Consider the following 13,199-nt stretch of genomic DNA (forward strand, 5'->3'; position numbering starts at 1 on the left):
CCGATCACGTCCCATAATCACAGCAACATGCCACCCGACAGCGTGATTAACACTGCGTTTTCAATCGCTTCAAGCTTTGTTAAACCCACAGGTGAATGCAGATGTGAGATTTGCTTCTCATCATGTTGTCGCAGGAAGAATCCATATATTAAAAATCTTAATGAATAAATGAACGGAGATTATGACCCATAACAAAATGATACAAGTAAATTCATGCAGTTTGTGTTAATTATGTTCACTGCTACAGTGCACCCTTTAGGATCATTTATTTATAGAGGAGTTATAGCAGGTCCAGGTGAAGGAGCACATATGAGTTAACTGATCTTAGGTGTGAATGTCAGTATATATCCAGTCTTTGTGTGTTAGCCCTGCAAAAGTCTAGCAATCTGGGTGGACCCTGCCTCTTGCCCTATGACTGCTGGAGTTAGGTTCCAGGTTCCCGTGACCCTGAATTTGACCGCAGTCAAGGAGAGGAGACCAAGCAACAGGCATTTATAAAGCATGTCAATCAAATATGACACGTGACACAACTACTGCTTGTTTTATCATCTCAGACCTGTGTTATTTTTAAATAAATTCACTGCATAACACAGTGGGACAATCACACAGATAAAAATTGGGAAAGGAGGAAAGCTTCACAAAGATAAATGAAAACATGAAATAAAAAGGGGCAAGGGCAGTTTGTGTATCAAAGCTGTGTGCAAAGCCTCAATAAGGGCATAAAAACAGAATCTAGTTTTCTCACAAAAATCCCTTTTGATGAAGGTAAAAACACTTCTGCAAAGAATATACCTGTGCATCCTTTGTTATTTATAGGTCGTCTGGCAAGCGTCTCACCCAGACATGATTTAGGAAGTGAGACATCCGTCAACAAAGATTATTTTCCAGATATGACACGAGGAGACGAGGAGGCACAAATCAGAGAAAGCCTTTAAACTCACACTGACTGTTCATCAATAAAAGACAAAATGACACGTCATCACCTCTGTGATTTTAAATACAATCTTTATTTTCATGGTATCACTCAACAATCCAAAATACACAGTTCCTAAAAAAAAAGACAGTTGTTGCTTAAATACAAGATATATTTTACATTATTGTGTTCAGGGTCGCATGGATTTTCTGTATGCTTGTCTCTATATTACGCACCACTCTGCGGCATATCTATACTTCCTTATTCACAAAGGCACGGAGGCAAAGGCACTGTAGCACAGCTCAGACACTCTGTCCAGGTCTGTTTGGACTTTCTTGGCATCAGTTGAAATAGAAAATGAAATGTACTTATTGTTAGGTTTTCAAATGTCACTGCACTTATGATTCATGGCATGGTTTTAGTCCACTAATGGTCAACAACTATGGACACTTCTTTTATAATATATCAAAAGGGAATGCACACCGAAGGACATTATGTACAAAGTGCTATACATATATATATACAGTTTAGGAACAAAGAGGAAGAGAGAACACATCTTCTGTTTCAAGGTCTTTAAAAGAAGATCTTTTCTGTAAAAGTATTATTTTGAAAACAAGCAACAAGATACATCTGACTGGGATTGTGCTGCTGCCTGCTCTCCATGGAGGCTTTCCCAGTTTCCAAAGAGCTACTGTTAGATGGCAGGAAGATCCAGCTCCACTTGAGTCAAATACAAACAGATTTAATATGACAACCACAAGAGTACCATAAATTATCCCACATTATTGTGTATTACACTTCAGTTTGACAACACTGTGTATTATGCACCCGTCTTTTGACAGTCCAGCATCTCTTCAGCCACAAATGGCTTCATAAAGACAAAGGGAGAGGTCCACTCTATTTACACATATAATTAAAATGAATGCTAAAATTCAAAGTCCAAGATCAGAAATTTCCTAATAGCAAGAGGAAAGCTGATCATGATTTTCCCGACGTAAAAAATCCTGCTACCCATGCAAATGTTAAACATGTAGCAACACAGAGCAAGGTTGTTAGCAACTGTAAAATACAATTTCCAGTTTTTTTATTTTTCTGATAAACTACGCATTTGTCAATGGACATTCTTATGAAAAAAATCAACAACACTCTTCTGGTGTTTTACTTTCTGCAAGGGTGGGCACACAAGAATCTGTTTTTAATTTAGTGACATTTAGTGTATTTAGTCATCAGAGGGTTTACATGATGTGGCATAGACATCCATCTGCCCTCCAAGTGGCTATGACCACATGGACTTCACTGCAAAGGCAAGGGCATCTCCTTGCTATGCATCCCCCAAGCAGGTGTGATAAAACTGCTCGTCCATGGTCCCTACAGCTGTGCATGTCCAAAACAAATACCATCATTTACTGTCTTAGTAATATCAGGTCTTACTAAGACAGAAAATGTTTGTTAAAATATGAATTAATGTATGAATTCTATAACAGCAAAGACAGTGATTTAAGTATATCTAACAGGAATAAATAATATTTTTAAAAACCTCATTTTGGAGCAGTCTGTAAACCTTTTAAATATTTTTACCCAGTTTGACTGTTGAATTCATACATAATGTTTGAAATTAAAGTTAATTTAAATAATGCATAAAAAATATGTCCTTAAATAAGTCCCTGGAAACATTTCAAGGCTGCAAAGCTGTGAGATAACAAGAAGGACATTGTAATGACCTAAAAGTCAAACTTTTGCTTGAAATATTAAAGATCTGCATCATGCAAGTGATTGCTCTGAGTTTCATGAAAAGGTTGCAATTACTCTTATATCTGTAAGCTAATAATTATAAATCTAGTTAATACTGACTGGCTAAACTAACTATAACCTACTGACAAGTAGATTTGTTTGTTTAACCCAGGGGTCTCAAACTTGCGGCCCAGGGGACCACTTGCGGCCCACGTCACCCCTACTTGCGGCCCGTGTATTGACATGAAGAAATACAATGCAACTTGGCCCTTGAAGTTTGGTTTGTTTGTTTTTTTTGTACAACTTGAATACTAAAGTGGCCCTCCGATGAGATGACAGTGCCAGCAGGGGCCCACACCTCATTTAAGTTTGAGACCCCTGGTTTAACCTGTATGAAATTCCAAGTGTGAAAACATTATTTCTAATCTTAATGCAAATCAAAGCTAACTGCTGTTAGATGAAGTTTCATATCTGCTTGACAGCTTTTATCAAAGTTTTTGATTAAAAATATAGTACTCAAAATCTTAGACCTGACATGATGCTTAACTTTAACATTTAAGCAATGGTTTAACACTTTTTGAAAAATTAATTTAACCCCCACTAACATCTGGAAACTATCTGGGCTACCATACGTAGCATACATAAAGAGGAGAAAATACTGGCAAATTAAATATTTTTGCTCAAATTCAACAACTGTTAAAAAACAAGAACAAAAAAGCAACTATTTGTTAATTTACATGAGTACTTTTTTGTTTGTTTGTTGGACAGAGCCAGGCTAACCGTTTCCCTCCTGGTTCCACGCTAGGCTAAGCTAACCAGCTGCTTGCCGTAGCTTCATATTTATTGTACTGGTATGAAAACGCTGGTTTTATGGTTTATTCTAACCAGACTCTTGGTAGGTAAACCACTAAGGGTCTTTTACAAAACCTCAATTTATTCTGTAAAAGTTATGATACAAAAAGACATTTTAAATACGCTAATAGTGGTAACATCCCTAGGGTTTGGACTTTTTGTGGCAGTATGTTCTTTGGCAGAGAGACACGATAAGGAAACCTGCCGTCATGAGAAACGCTGTCAGTAACAAAATGACAAAACTATAAAAGACACGTAAACCTTTCCCCTGTCAATCACTAATAAACTTTTTGGTGTTGTTGTTATGCATCCCATTCTGTCCTGCACAGCTCCGTGGGAAGAAGTCTGCACGGAGCAAGCGGTAGAAATAAATTAGGATCATAATATTCATCACCATCATAGAAACAAGAAAGTATCCACCGTGGTCCAGCCAGGAGTAGTTGTGGATAATAAACCAAGTGAGGTAGAACTGGGTGGTGAGGCGAAACATAACGTAGGTGAACAGGTTGGTGAGCTTGTTGACGTAGTACAAGGTGGAAGACTGAGCACTCGCCAGCTTCAGCATCAGCCTCAGATGCAGGGTGACGCTGTTGACCTCCACAAAGAGGGCGATTACAGCGCCGGCTACATAGAGCTGAGTGTACAGGGCATACAGGAAACACCAAATCACCTGAGGACGAGACAGACATAGAGGGTGGTGCAGGTGTTTGTACTAATAGCTAATCTCTTGTGGATTGTGATCTCATTGTTTGCTTTTCTTTGCAGCTCAATTGCTTTTATTGTTTGCTTTGGGACTTTGTCAGTGCATGTCCAGATTCAATCTAAGAATATGTACTATACTCAGTGGAAAACCATGATTTTTCCAACATTAAAAGTAATCGCCGGGTAATATTAAAGGATTTAAAGCAGTAGATAATTTAACAGCTATAATAATCCTTTGTTCAGAGTACATTATAAACAAACCTTACACTTTGGTAGGTAAAACTGAGTTAGACCACTTTTGCCTACAGAACTGCCTTAATTCTTGATGGCATAGATTCAACAAAGTGCTGGAAACATTCCTTAGAGGTTTTGGTTGATATTGACCTGACAGCGTCACACAGTTGCAGATTTGTCCGCTGCATATACATGATGAGAATCTCCCATTGCACCACATTCCAAAGCTGCTCAATTGGATTGAGATTTGGTGACTATGGAGGTCGCTTGAGTAAAGTGAACTCATTATTGTCTTCAATAAACAAATTTGAGATTATTTGAGCTTTGTGATATGTCTTGTTATCCCACTGGAAGCAGCCATCAGAGCACAGGAACAGTGTGGTCATAAAAGGACTGATATGGTCAGTAGCAAAATTCTGCTAAGCTGTTGTGTTAAAATTAAGCTTAGCTGGTACCAAGGGGCCCAAACTGTGCCAAGAAACTATCTCTCATGCCATTACACCACCAGCTGGCTGAGCTGTTGCTATTTTTTCATAACCTCATTTTGACCCTATCATCCAAATGTTGCAGCAGAAATCCAGGCAACATTTTTCAAATCTTCTGTTGTCTACTTTCGGTGAACCTGTGCAAATTATAGTCTTATTTTCTTGTTCTTAGCTTCATCCGGTGTGGTCTTCTGCTGATGTAGCCCATCTGCTTCAAGGTTCAATGTGTTGTGATCTCGGATATGCTCTTCTGCATACCTTGGTTGTACAAAGTGTTTCTTTGAGCAACTATTGCCTTCCTATCATATCAAAGCAGTCTGGCCATGCTCTTAATCTCTAACATCAACATGACATTTTCTCCCAGAGAACTGCCACTCATTGGATATTCTCTCTTTTTTGGGTCATTCTCTATAAAACCTTAGAATATCTGGGAAAACCCAGTAGTTCAAGAGTATGCAGGTTACCCTGACACTACCTTCTTTTTAATGGCTGGCTGGATTTAACATTATGACTTAAATTTTTGACTAAACCAGAGAACAAAACCTCGATCAAGTTAAGAACTCATAACAGTCACGGGCAAATTGTCTTACCAGTGCATGATGGAGTAAAAATTCCCACGATCCTTTTGCATGTCCCGAGAGGATGATATCAGTTGCATCATGCACAAAGTAGCCTGTAAGGAAAAAGAAAAATTCTAAGATTTTGTCTGTGTTTTACTGCTCACTGTAACAAAAGCTTTTCTGAAAATGTTTCCCTGGTGTATTTTGCATATGGGGTGTTTAATTTGCAATAGGGTAATTTTGTTAAAGTCTAGCACCAACCAAAAATGAGAAAAACATGACGGACCCCTGTATTGAAATGATTTTGTACCAGTTCCATAGTTAGAAGAAGAGCACTTAAAGGTGTTTACATGTGAGGTCACAGCAGTTGTTTCTTATACTGATCTCATGGTCACTAGACACCTTTGGGTATATGATAGTATATTTTCAATGGTAGCTGTCATTACATGCGAAGCTTATCAGTTTACTGCAATTCAATACAGTTTCCACCAGCATGTTTCATATACAAAGACTTCTATCATGTCAAAGAATGCAAACCAGTAGGTTAAAACTGCCGACTGAAAAAGAAAGTAAAGATGTCAGGCTTTCATGTGTAAAGATAAGTAAGTAAGTAAGGATCATCTGCCTCAGCCTGTTCCCTGTAAAACACTCCCTTCTATCTGGCAGGCTTTTCACTGCATCGAGAAAATAAGCCGCAGAACACTCAGTAATAATAATAGTTAGTTACAGCCCTCACTGTAGTGAAACTGTCGCTGACCAACCGCATAAAGTGTGAGAGTCACATTCTCCTTCACTTCAATAAATCTCTGCAGCCGTCCGAAGGCAGCGGGACACATTATGCACGACTGTCTGCTGTGGTTGCCTTCATTAAATTATGTGCTGATCACAGCAGTCTGCTACAGAGCAGCAGCATACACGTCTACACAGCAGACTAGTTGATTAAGTATTTTCCCTGCTATGCAGGAGATGGCAGATCAATGTGTGTTGTGACCTCTCTCACACAGTCCTGTGCAGGTTTTTCACCTTTTTATGTCTTAGCTTTTAAATGCATTTAGACTGTAAAGCAGAGGGCACGCTATCTTCCCAAGAAGCAAAGCCGCATCATCATCATCATAATTCCAGCCCCTTATTTCTGAGGCATAGAGATACCTACCATATTTGGATGAGAAATAATTGAAAATCCACAAAGTGACTCAGTTCTCCATTAACCATAACTGACACACAAGTGATTATGAAACCATGTATCCAATCATAAAAAGATAACACAAGAATGAGCATAATCATTATTCCTGCTATGAAGATCTTTTACAACATGAAGTAAACAACAGTTTAGCAAACTAATATTTTAGTTACTTGACAATTGCATCAGTCTTCTTTTAGCACATAAATATTGAAAGAATACGTCAGTAATCGCTTAATCTGTTAGATAAAGCTCCCATTTAATTCTTACATCATGCACTAAAAGATAAATTTCTCAGATGCTAGTTTTAAGAATATTTGAGGCCACAAAGCCGGGTTTCCCTTCCATCCATTTACGGTCATCCAGACACAGCAACACTAAGTGCTGAATTAGTGTTGAGCTAATCTGACAGCAGAGTTAAACGTTTCTCGCCATCATCATTTTTAGAAGTTGCCAGCTAAACAGTTCAGTTATTAAACTGTGTCGACCTCATTCAGCTGGAGGTTTTCTAGTGACTAAGGGTCCCTTTGTACTATAGTATGACTGGCACTCTGCAGCTACGGAGACGCACAACAAGTCCCTCTGTTAAAGAAAATGACCTCCAGTATCTGGTGTGACTGGCCTCAGGGGCACTTATAGCTGTTTGCAGTAGTTACGGTAAATCTTTACAGATTTGTGTCTTCGTAGTAATGCAGAGACACATTGTTTAAACTACACACAGCAGAGCTCGACCTGATCGACGAGTTCTTGGGGGGACTATCTTTGGTGTCCATGGTGATTGAGGGGAGCCGCCCATTTAACTGGAAAGATTCCCTTCTGGGAAAAAGGTGAGAAGTATCTGTTGGCTGCTTCTCTAATGACAGGCAAAGCGGAATTTTACGTGCCCAAAATAATTGCAGTTTGATCAAGTAATGGAAGAAGAATTTTTCATCAGTCAACATCTCTCCCACATTTCTCTCAAACATTAAACTGGAGCTGCAATCGACATAAAACTAATGTACTACTAAAAATGTATTTTACTGGTTTCAGTTTCTCAGACATGAGGGGTTTTTTTCTTTTGGACCTTTAGACAGTTAGATATAATAACATATATAATATGACGATTTTTATAACTTTTAACAGGAAAAATGATTCATCATCAGATTCCATGACAAAAGTAGCCCTATATAACTATACTTTCCCAGTATACAACTACTGGGATGCATAACTATGAAGAAATATATGTCAATTTTGCAGTACCCTTAGCTTTTTTTTAATCCATTATGTGTTTACTGACCTGTGGAGACGCAGACAAGCAGGTAGGATAGAGGGGTGTGGTACGAGTGGATGTCGCTCAGCGTCTCTGGCCAAACCACCACACTGGAGAAGGATACATGTTATGGATAGATGGTTCTGAATTTGCCTCACTCAGACATACATGGGCTCACTCCTGGAGAGAAAAGCCTGACTAAGCAGAGACATTAACATCAGCTGTTATTGAGGGTTTTTTATTTCATGTTCTACCATTTTAATCTCTAGCTCCTCTCTGTTATTCTTTACCATTCTTTGAAGTTTGCCATAAGGGGAACACCTTTAAAAGCAAAGGTTCCTCTGTTCCCCCTCCTTGAATAAACAAGCCACGAAAGAATAACTGTTAATAAATGGCTGGTAGACCTTATCTGATATGTAAAGCAGTTTGCTAAACCCCTTACTTTGAATTGGAAAACGTGTTTTTTCACCCACTTAAGCAGTCAAGTGACTGCAAATTCAAATGGTCACATGTTTAGCAAACTGAATGGAGCTGACAGCTTCAAAGTTTGACCTTGATCCCATTTCTTAATGTTAAAAGATGAGTCATGAGCTCAGACCCGCCCAACATAACTCTTTTTCAAAATGCTTTCACAAGAACGGTTAAGCCAGCAGGTTTTTCCAGTTGATATATCAGCAGTCTGTTGCTTCATTGGGTCTGCCTGCCGGTTGAGGCTGAAACGATTCCTTTCCTTACAAACCTCTGAGTTGTGCATGAATGATACAAACAGCAATAAGAGCTGTATGTGTCTGTTTCATACTGTACAGTGGCAATTCCCTCCCCACTTGAAAATGCCATTCTCTCCCCCATCCCTCACCCTGTGTGAATATGCCCTTCTCATCCTGGCTGCCACAGGCTGTCACTGTTGCGCACACACCCCTACACATGACACATCATGTGCATTGTCAATAGACAATGGTGTCCCAGTGTGGATGGACAGGCAGATGTGTGCGTTGGAAGGACACTTACCAGGTCAGGGCCCAAATCCCAGTCAGCACTGAGTGCACCATAGAGACGGAGAGGTTCTTCCACTTCCAGGAGCGGAAGGCATCCTGCTTTACCACCTTGGGCACGGGCAGCCTTTGGAGCAGCTGGTGGGCCAACCTGAAAATCAAAGAGCACACCAGTACTGACGGGCCTGGGTGACTCTTGAGCACAGGAAGCAGGGCCTCCATACTCTCCTTCCCACCCCGCTGTCTCTTGGCGCCTGCTCTTAATGAGCTCCCTCCCTTCGTCCCCCTGACGTTTTTTGTTTTGTTTTTTTACGCCCCTGTCAGCGTCTCCTCGGCCCCAGTGATGAGCGAATATATGCGTTAAGAGATGGGAGCGTTGTCCAGGCCAGGGAAAAGAGACGCAGCTGCTGCTGCAGGAGATGATCCTAAGCTTCTTTTTCTTTTTTCCCCCCAAATCTCTGCAGAGCTGATTTCCAACTGATGCTGCAGCCTTTTTTTTTTCGTTTCACGTTTTCAGCGTGTCGAGCCTGAAGAGGTGGGCTTGGAGGGGATTCCGGTTACAGCTCATTCCAATGCGACGGTGTTTGTCTTCACGCTGCGCCTCGTAACGTTATGTCCCGCCGCTCTCACCCCGCCTGTCTGTGGATCACGAAGGGGGAGTGGTGGAGAGGGAGAGCGGGGTGGGTGGTGCCGTCGCTGCTGCGCCCTTAAAACCAGAGAAACGAAAGACCAGAGGCTGCGATTAGATTTCACAAGAAGAACGGTAGCACTGATCCACCGCGGTCACAGATCCTGCTAAAATGTGGATTTGTGCTCGTGCTGTCGAAAACAAAAATAAGCATAGGAATGTTTGGCACATAGACACGCAGGAGGCGCCGCTCCTTCGTGCGTAAATAACGCGCTGCGCGTAAAAGCGTTTAATTTGTGAATGAGTGTGTTGGGTACAAAGCTGCAAATAAAGCTGAAAAACCCAATCTGTTGGCTACATATCAATATTACCAATAATTATCTAATCGCAATTCTAGCAAAATCCAAGCACAATATTAAAATAGTCCCTTATATGAGAGCTTATTACATCATTGTCGTTTTTATATTCACAGTGGTTTCATTGAAGAGTGCGCATTTCTCTTTACTGATAACACCATGAACAGTTGTTAGTAATATTATTACCGGCTGTGTTCAGCCGCAGCTGTCAAATTAACGTAAATATGTCCAAACAACGACTTAAAAATAAGCTTTAGCGTTTTCAGAGTGTGTAGCTCCATCTTTAGAAAAAAAAAATACAGCCAGGCGCTAGCATGAAAACACACCAGGAGATGGAGACAAAACCTTACACGATGACCTCACATCGCAACCAACAATTATGTGTCACTCAGTTTTTTATAAGACCACCAGGGGGTACCTTACTCTCTAAACTCTACCCTGGAGAAGGGCCGTTGAGACATCCTGAAAAATTCGTCTTTAATAATCTGCATTAATAAAATTATTCCAAAACGGCACATGTCTTTCTGGTAAATAAAAGCCATGTCTGGATGCATCTGAATCCACGAAATTCTTTTTTTACCTTTTGAAAGCAAACTTCAAATGTGAAAGATGAACAATACAATTAATCTGCTTATACCCAGAGGACAAAGCTCCCTGTAACCAGACACCCTGGAGTTAAAGAGAGAGAGAAATGTAATTTAACACCACTGTTTGTGTTTCCTGGTCCCCTCCCTGTAGTTTTCTTTTTCTTTTTTTTTTTTGTTCTTTTGCAGTGTGAGATGCTGGAATCCTTTTTGCTCTCATAGTTTTTTTAGGCACAGGAACCTGTAATTCCTCACAGCTTCAGGTTTCCAGAAAAAATACTTCAGCCTGCAGATGCAGAAGCCCCTGGTTTCATACAAGAGAAGCTGCTGCTGCTCTTTTGCTATTTAGGTCTTGAGAAGGTCTCCCAATATCATGTGATCTGTTTTAGATGAGAATCTTTCTGTCTGGCTCAGAGTGAACCATATTGATCTTGATTTTCTTTCTCCTGACGGCTGTTGAGAAACAGCTACAGTGGAGACTGTGAGCAGCCAGAAGAAAGAAAATCTAGAGGTCAGCTGAATTCAGCGATTGCATCGTGAATAGCAAACAAAAGCAGGTCTATCTTAATCAGAAAGAGATTTAATTTCACTGTTGGGCCTGAATGTGGCACTGAAGGGTCTAGTAAATAGAATGTTTTTGGTAATGTAAGTGTTTTTAATGTTTCGTTACATTTCTAATAGTTGTACTGACTTTCTCACGTAGTTTGGGGGAAATCTGAGACACTAGTTTACATTTGTTACATTACAAAATTAAGACACTTTACCCTACTGCCTACTGGTGATGGCCAGAGGGGCCGATGGCGCGATATGGCAGCCTCGCCTCTGTCAGTCTGCCCCAGGGCAGCTGTGGCTACAACCGTAGCTTGTCTCCACCAGTGTGTGAATGTGAGAGTGAATGACTAGTGGCATTGTAAAGCGCTTTGGGTGCCTTGAAAAGCGCTATATAAATCCAATCCATTATTATTATTATTATAAAATTTTGAGCAGAAGCGGGTAATCCACACCTTAGCATGATCCAACAAAGCTTTTTGTTATGTCAGGAGTGCTTTTTTTCAGTCCCAGTAAATTTTCAGTTGGGGTCAAGTCACACGACTGTGGAGGGAAAGCCACAGCTTCAGTAGTGTTTGGTCTTCTTTGGTTTTCAGTTAGTTCTTTCAGTGTTTTGATGTGTGTTTGGGGTCAGTGTTCAGCTGTAGTAGTAATTCTTCTACACAAAGATGCAAACCAGAGGGTGGAGCATGTCTCTAAAGAATGGAGTACTGCTTCTTCTTGCTCAGGGTGGAGTCCATTCTGTGTCCAGCTGCAGCAATGTTACCTTTCCTAGAAATTTAAGGAAGTTTTTACACAAACGCAAAGAAACATGTCAACATAACCTTCTTCACAGCAGGCGTTCATAGGCAACATTTCAGTCCTGACTAATCTGTTGTCAAAGCTTATGATGCCAAGTGTGAAAAAGGGCTGGATGTTCAAGATATCTCTAAAAACAACTTTACTCCCCCACAATTTCTCATCATGTGTCATGAGAGATCTTTGGAGATTAGTAACAGATAATGCTCTTCAGGTGAGGTTTCATACCTGAGGTTTAGCGACAGTTTCACTGTCCTGCACCGTGCATTCCTGGACACTGACTCTCAAGCATCAGCTGACAGGAGGCAAAATATGTCACTTAGCTGGTCTGAGGAATGCCATATACACGTCAGGGCTGCTTTATGTGTTCTTTGTTGAGATATCATGTTCCTGAAAAAGAGCGAGGTATTGTGTTTTGGACTCAACCTCTACTTACCTATCTCTACATCACCTTTAGTGTCATTTAAAAATCTTGCAGGGAAATTGCAGGGTAAGGTTGAGTTACATGCAGATGACTGTTTGTGGTAATGTACCATTATTTCAGACTGATGATGATAGTGAAGGTATGTACTTTAGCACAGAGCAAGCTTTGTCACAGCACAAAGCATTTATTATTGAGGCAAAGAGGGGAAACAGTGCTGATACAGCTCCCTTCCTACTTGTCTCAGGCAAGGGAAAGGCGCTTTATAATCACCAGGTGTCTGGATGTAAGAGTGCAATAGCTGTCCAAGCTCAAGAAGCTCTACTAATCTCATCCGTCAGACTAGTTCTCATTTCCATTTCCTTTTCACTTTCATTTCAATTTACTTGTTTCCTGCCACAAGTGCATGGCCGGATATTTCACAGAAAATAAGCTCTGCGTTTTGCGTTTTGACAATACAGTCCACGATTTATGGTATAATTTCCCAAGTGTTACTATGTTTTTTTTTATGTTTAAATTAAGTGTGAGTTTTTACTGGTAGGTGTAGTTAGACAATGGAGTAACAACAGAAAAGAAAAAGAAACAAATTATACTGTAAGTGTTTTTAAGTAATGAGTACCCATGAGATACGTTGGAGGAAAGGACTTCTTACATTTTAATTAACCGTATTATCATTACGTGGTCTGTATTATTAAGTACCCTAACCCCCTAACCCCACAGATGTAGGTATAGTTTCCAAAGTGAGGAGCTTTGTAGGAGTGTGCCATCTTATTCTGAAGGGACATGAGGGACAATAAGGTTGAGACCTGGAATTTTGTGGAGTCATACCCTGTAGCCTAAAGAATAAAATAAACAAAATGGGAAATCAGTAATAACCACTTATCAACATGTAAGCAGGGGGCGGTTACAATACTGTATAACTCAGGTTCACCCTAAATATTAGGTAGTTACAGTGTAATAACAGC

At 40.2% G+C, this 13,199-nt stretch overlaps 1 protein-coding gene across 1 annotated transcript; it reads right to left on the minus strand.

Moving 5' to 3' along the window:
• Positions 1-992: 992 nt before the first annotated feature.
• Positions 993-9,553, minus strand: tlcd1 (TLC domain containing 1). Its single transcript, XM_080889983.1, has 4 exons — positions 8,915-9,553; positions 7,934-8,016; positions 5,508-5,590; positions 993-4,166 (listed from the first exon to the last, which is right to left on the minus strand). Exons 1-4 carry the CDS (start codon positions 9,118-9,120, stop codon positions 3,768-3,770), a joined length of 771 nt encoding a protein of 256 aa, XP_080746109.1. The 5' UTR covers positions 9,121-9,553; the 3' UTR covers positions 993-3,767.
• Positions 9,554-13,199: the final 3,646 nt, after the last annotated feature.

The sequence above is a fragment of the Rhamphochromis sp. 'chilingali' genome (assembly GCF_963969265.1).
Source record: "Rhamphochromis sp. 'chilingali' genome assembly, chromosome: 8".
In the NCBI taxonomy this organism is placed as follows: Eukaryota; Metazoa; Chordata; class Actinopteri; order Cichliformes; family Cichlidae; genus Rhamphochromis; species Rhamphochromis sp. 'chilingali'.

Excerpts from the sequence above, each read along its gene's own strand:
- tlcd1 (XM_080889983.1), bottom strand. The coding sequence starts at position 9,120 with ATGGAGGCCCTGCTTCCTGTGCTCAAGAGTCACCCAGGCCCGTCAGTA. Across the intron at positions 8,017-8,914 it reads GGGATTTGGGCCCTGACCTG|TGTGGTGGTTTGGCCAGAGA; the intron begins GTAAGTGTCCTT and ends ATCCTTCTCCAG. Across the intron at positions 5,591-7,933 it reads GCTTGTCTGCGTCTCCACAG|GCTACTTTGTGCATGATGCA; the intron begins GTCAGTAAACAC and ends TTTTCCTTACAG.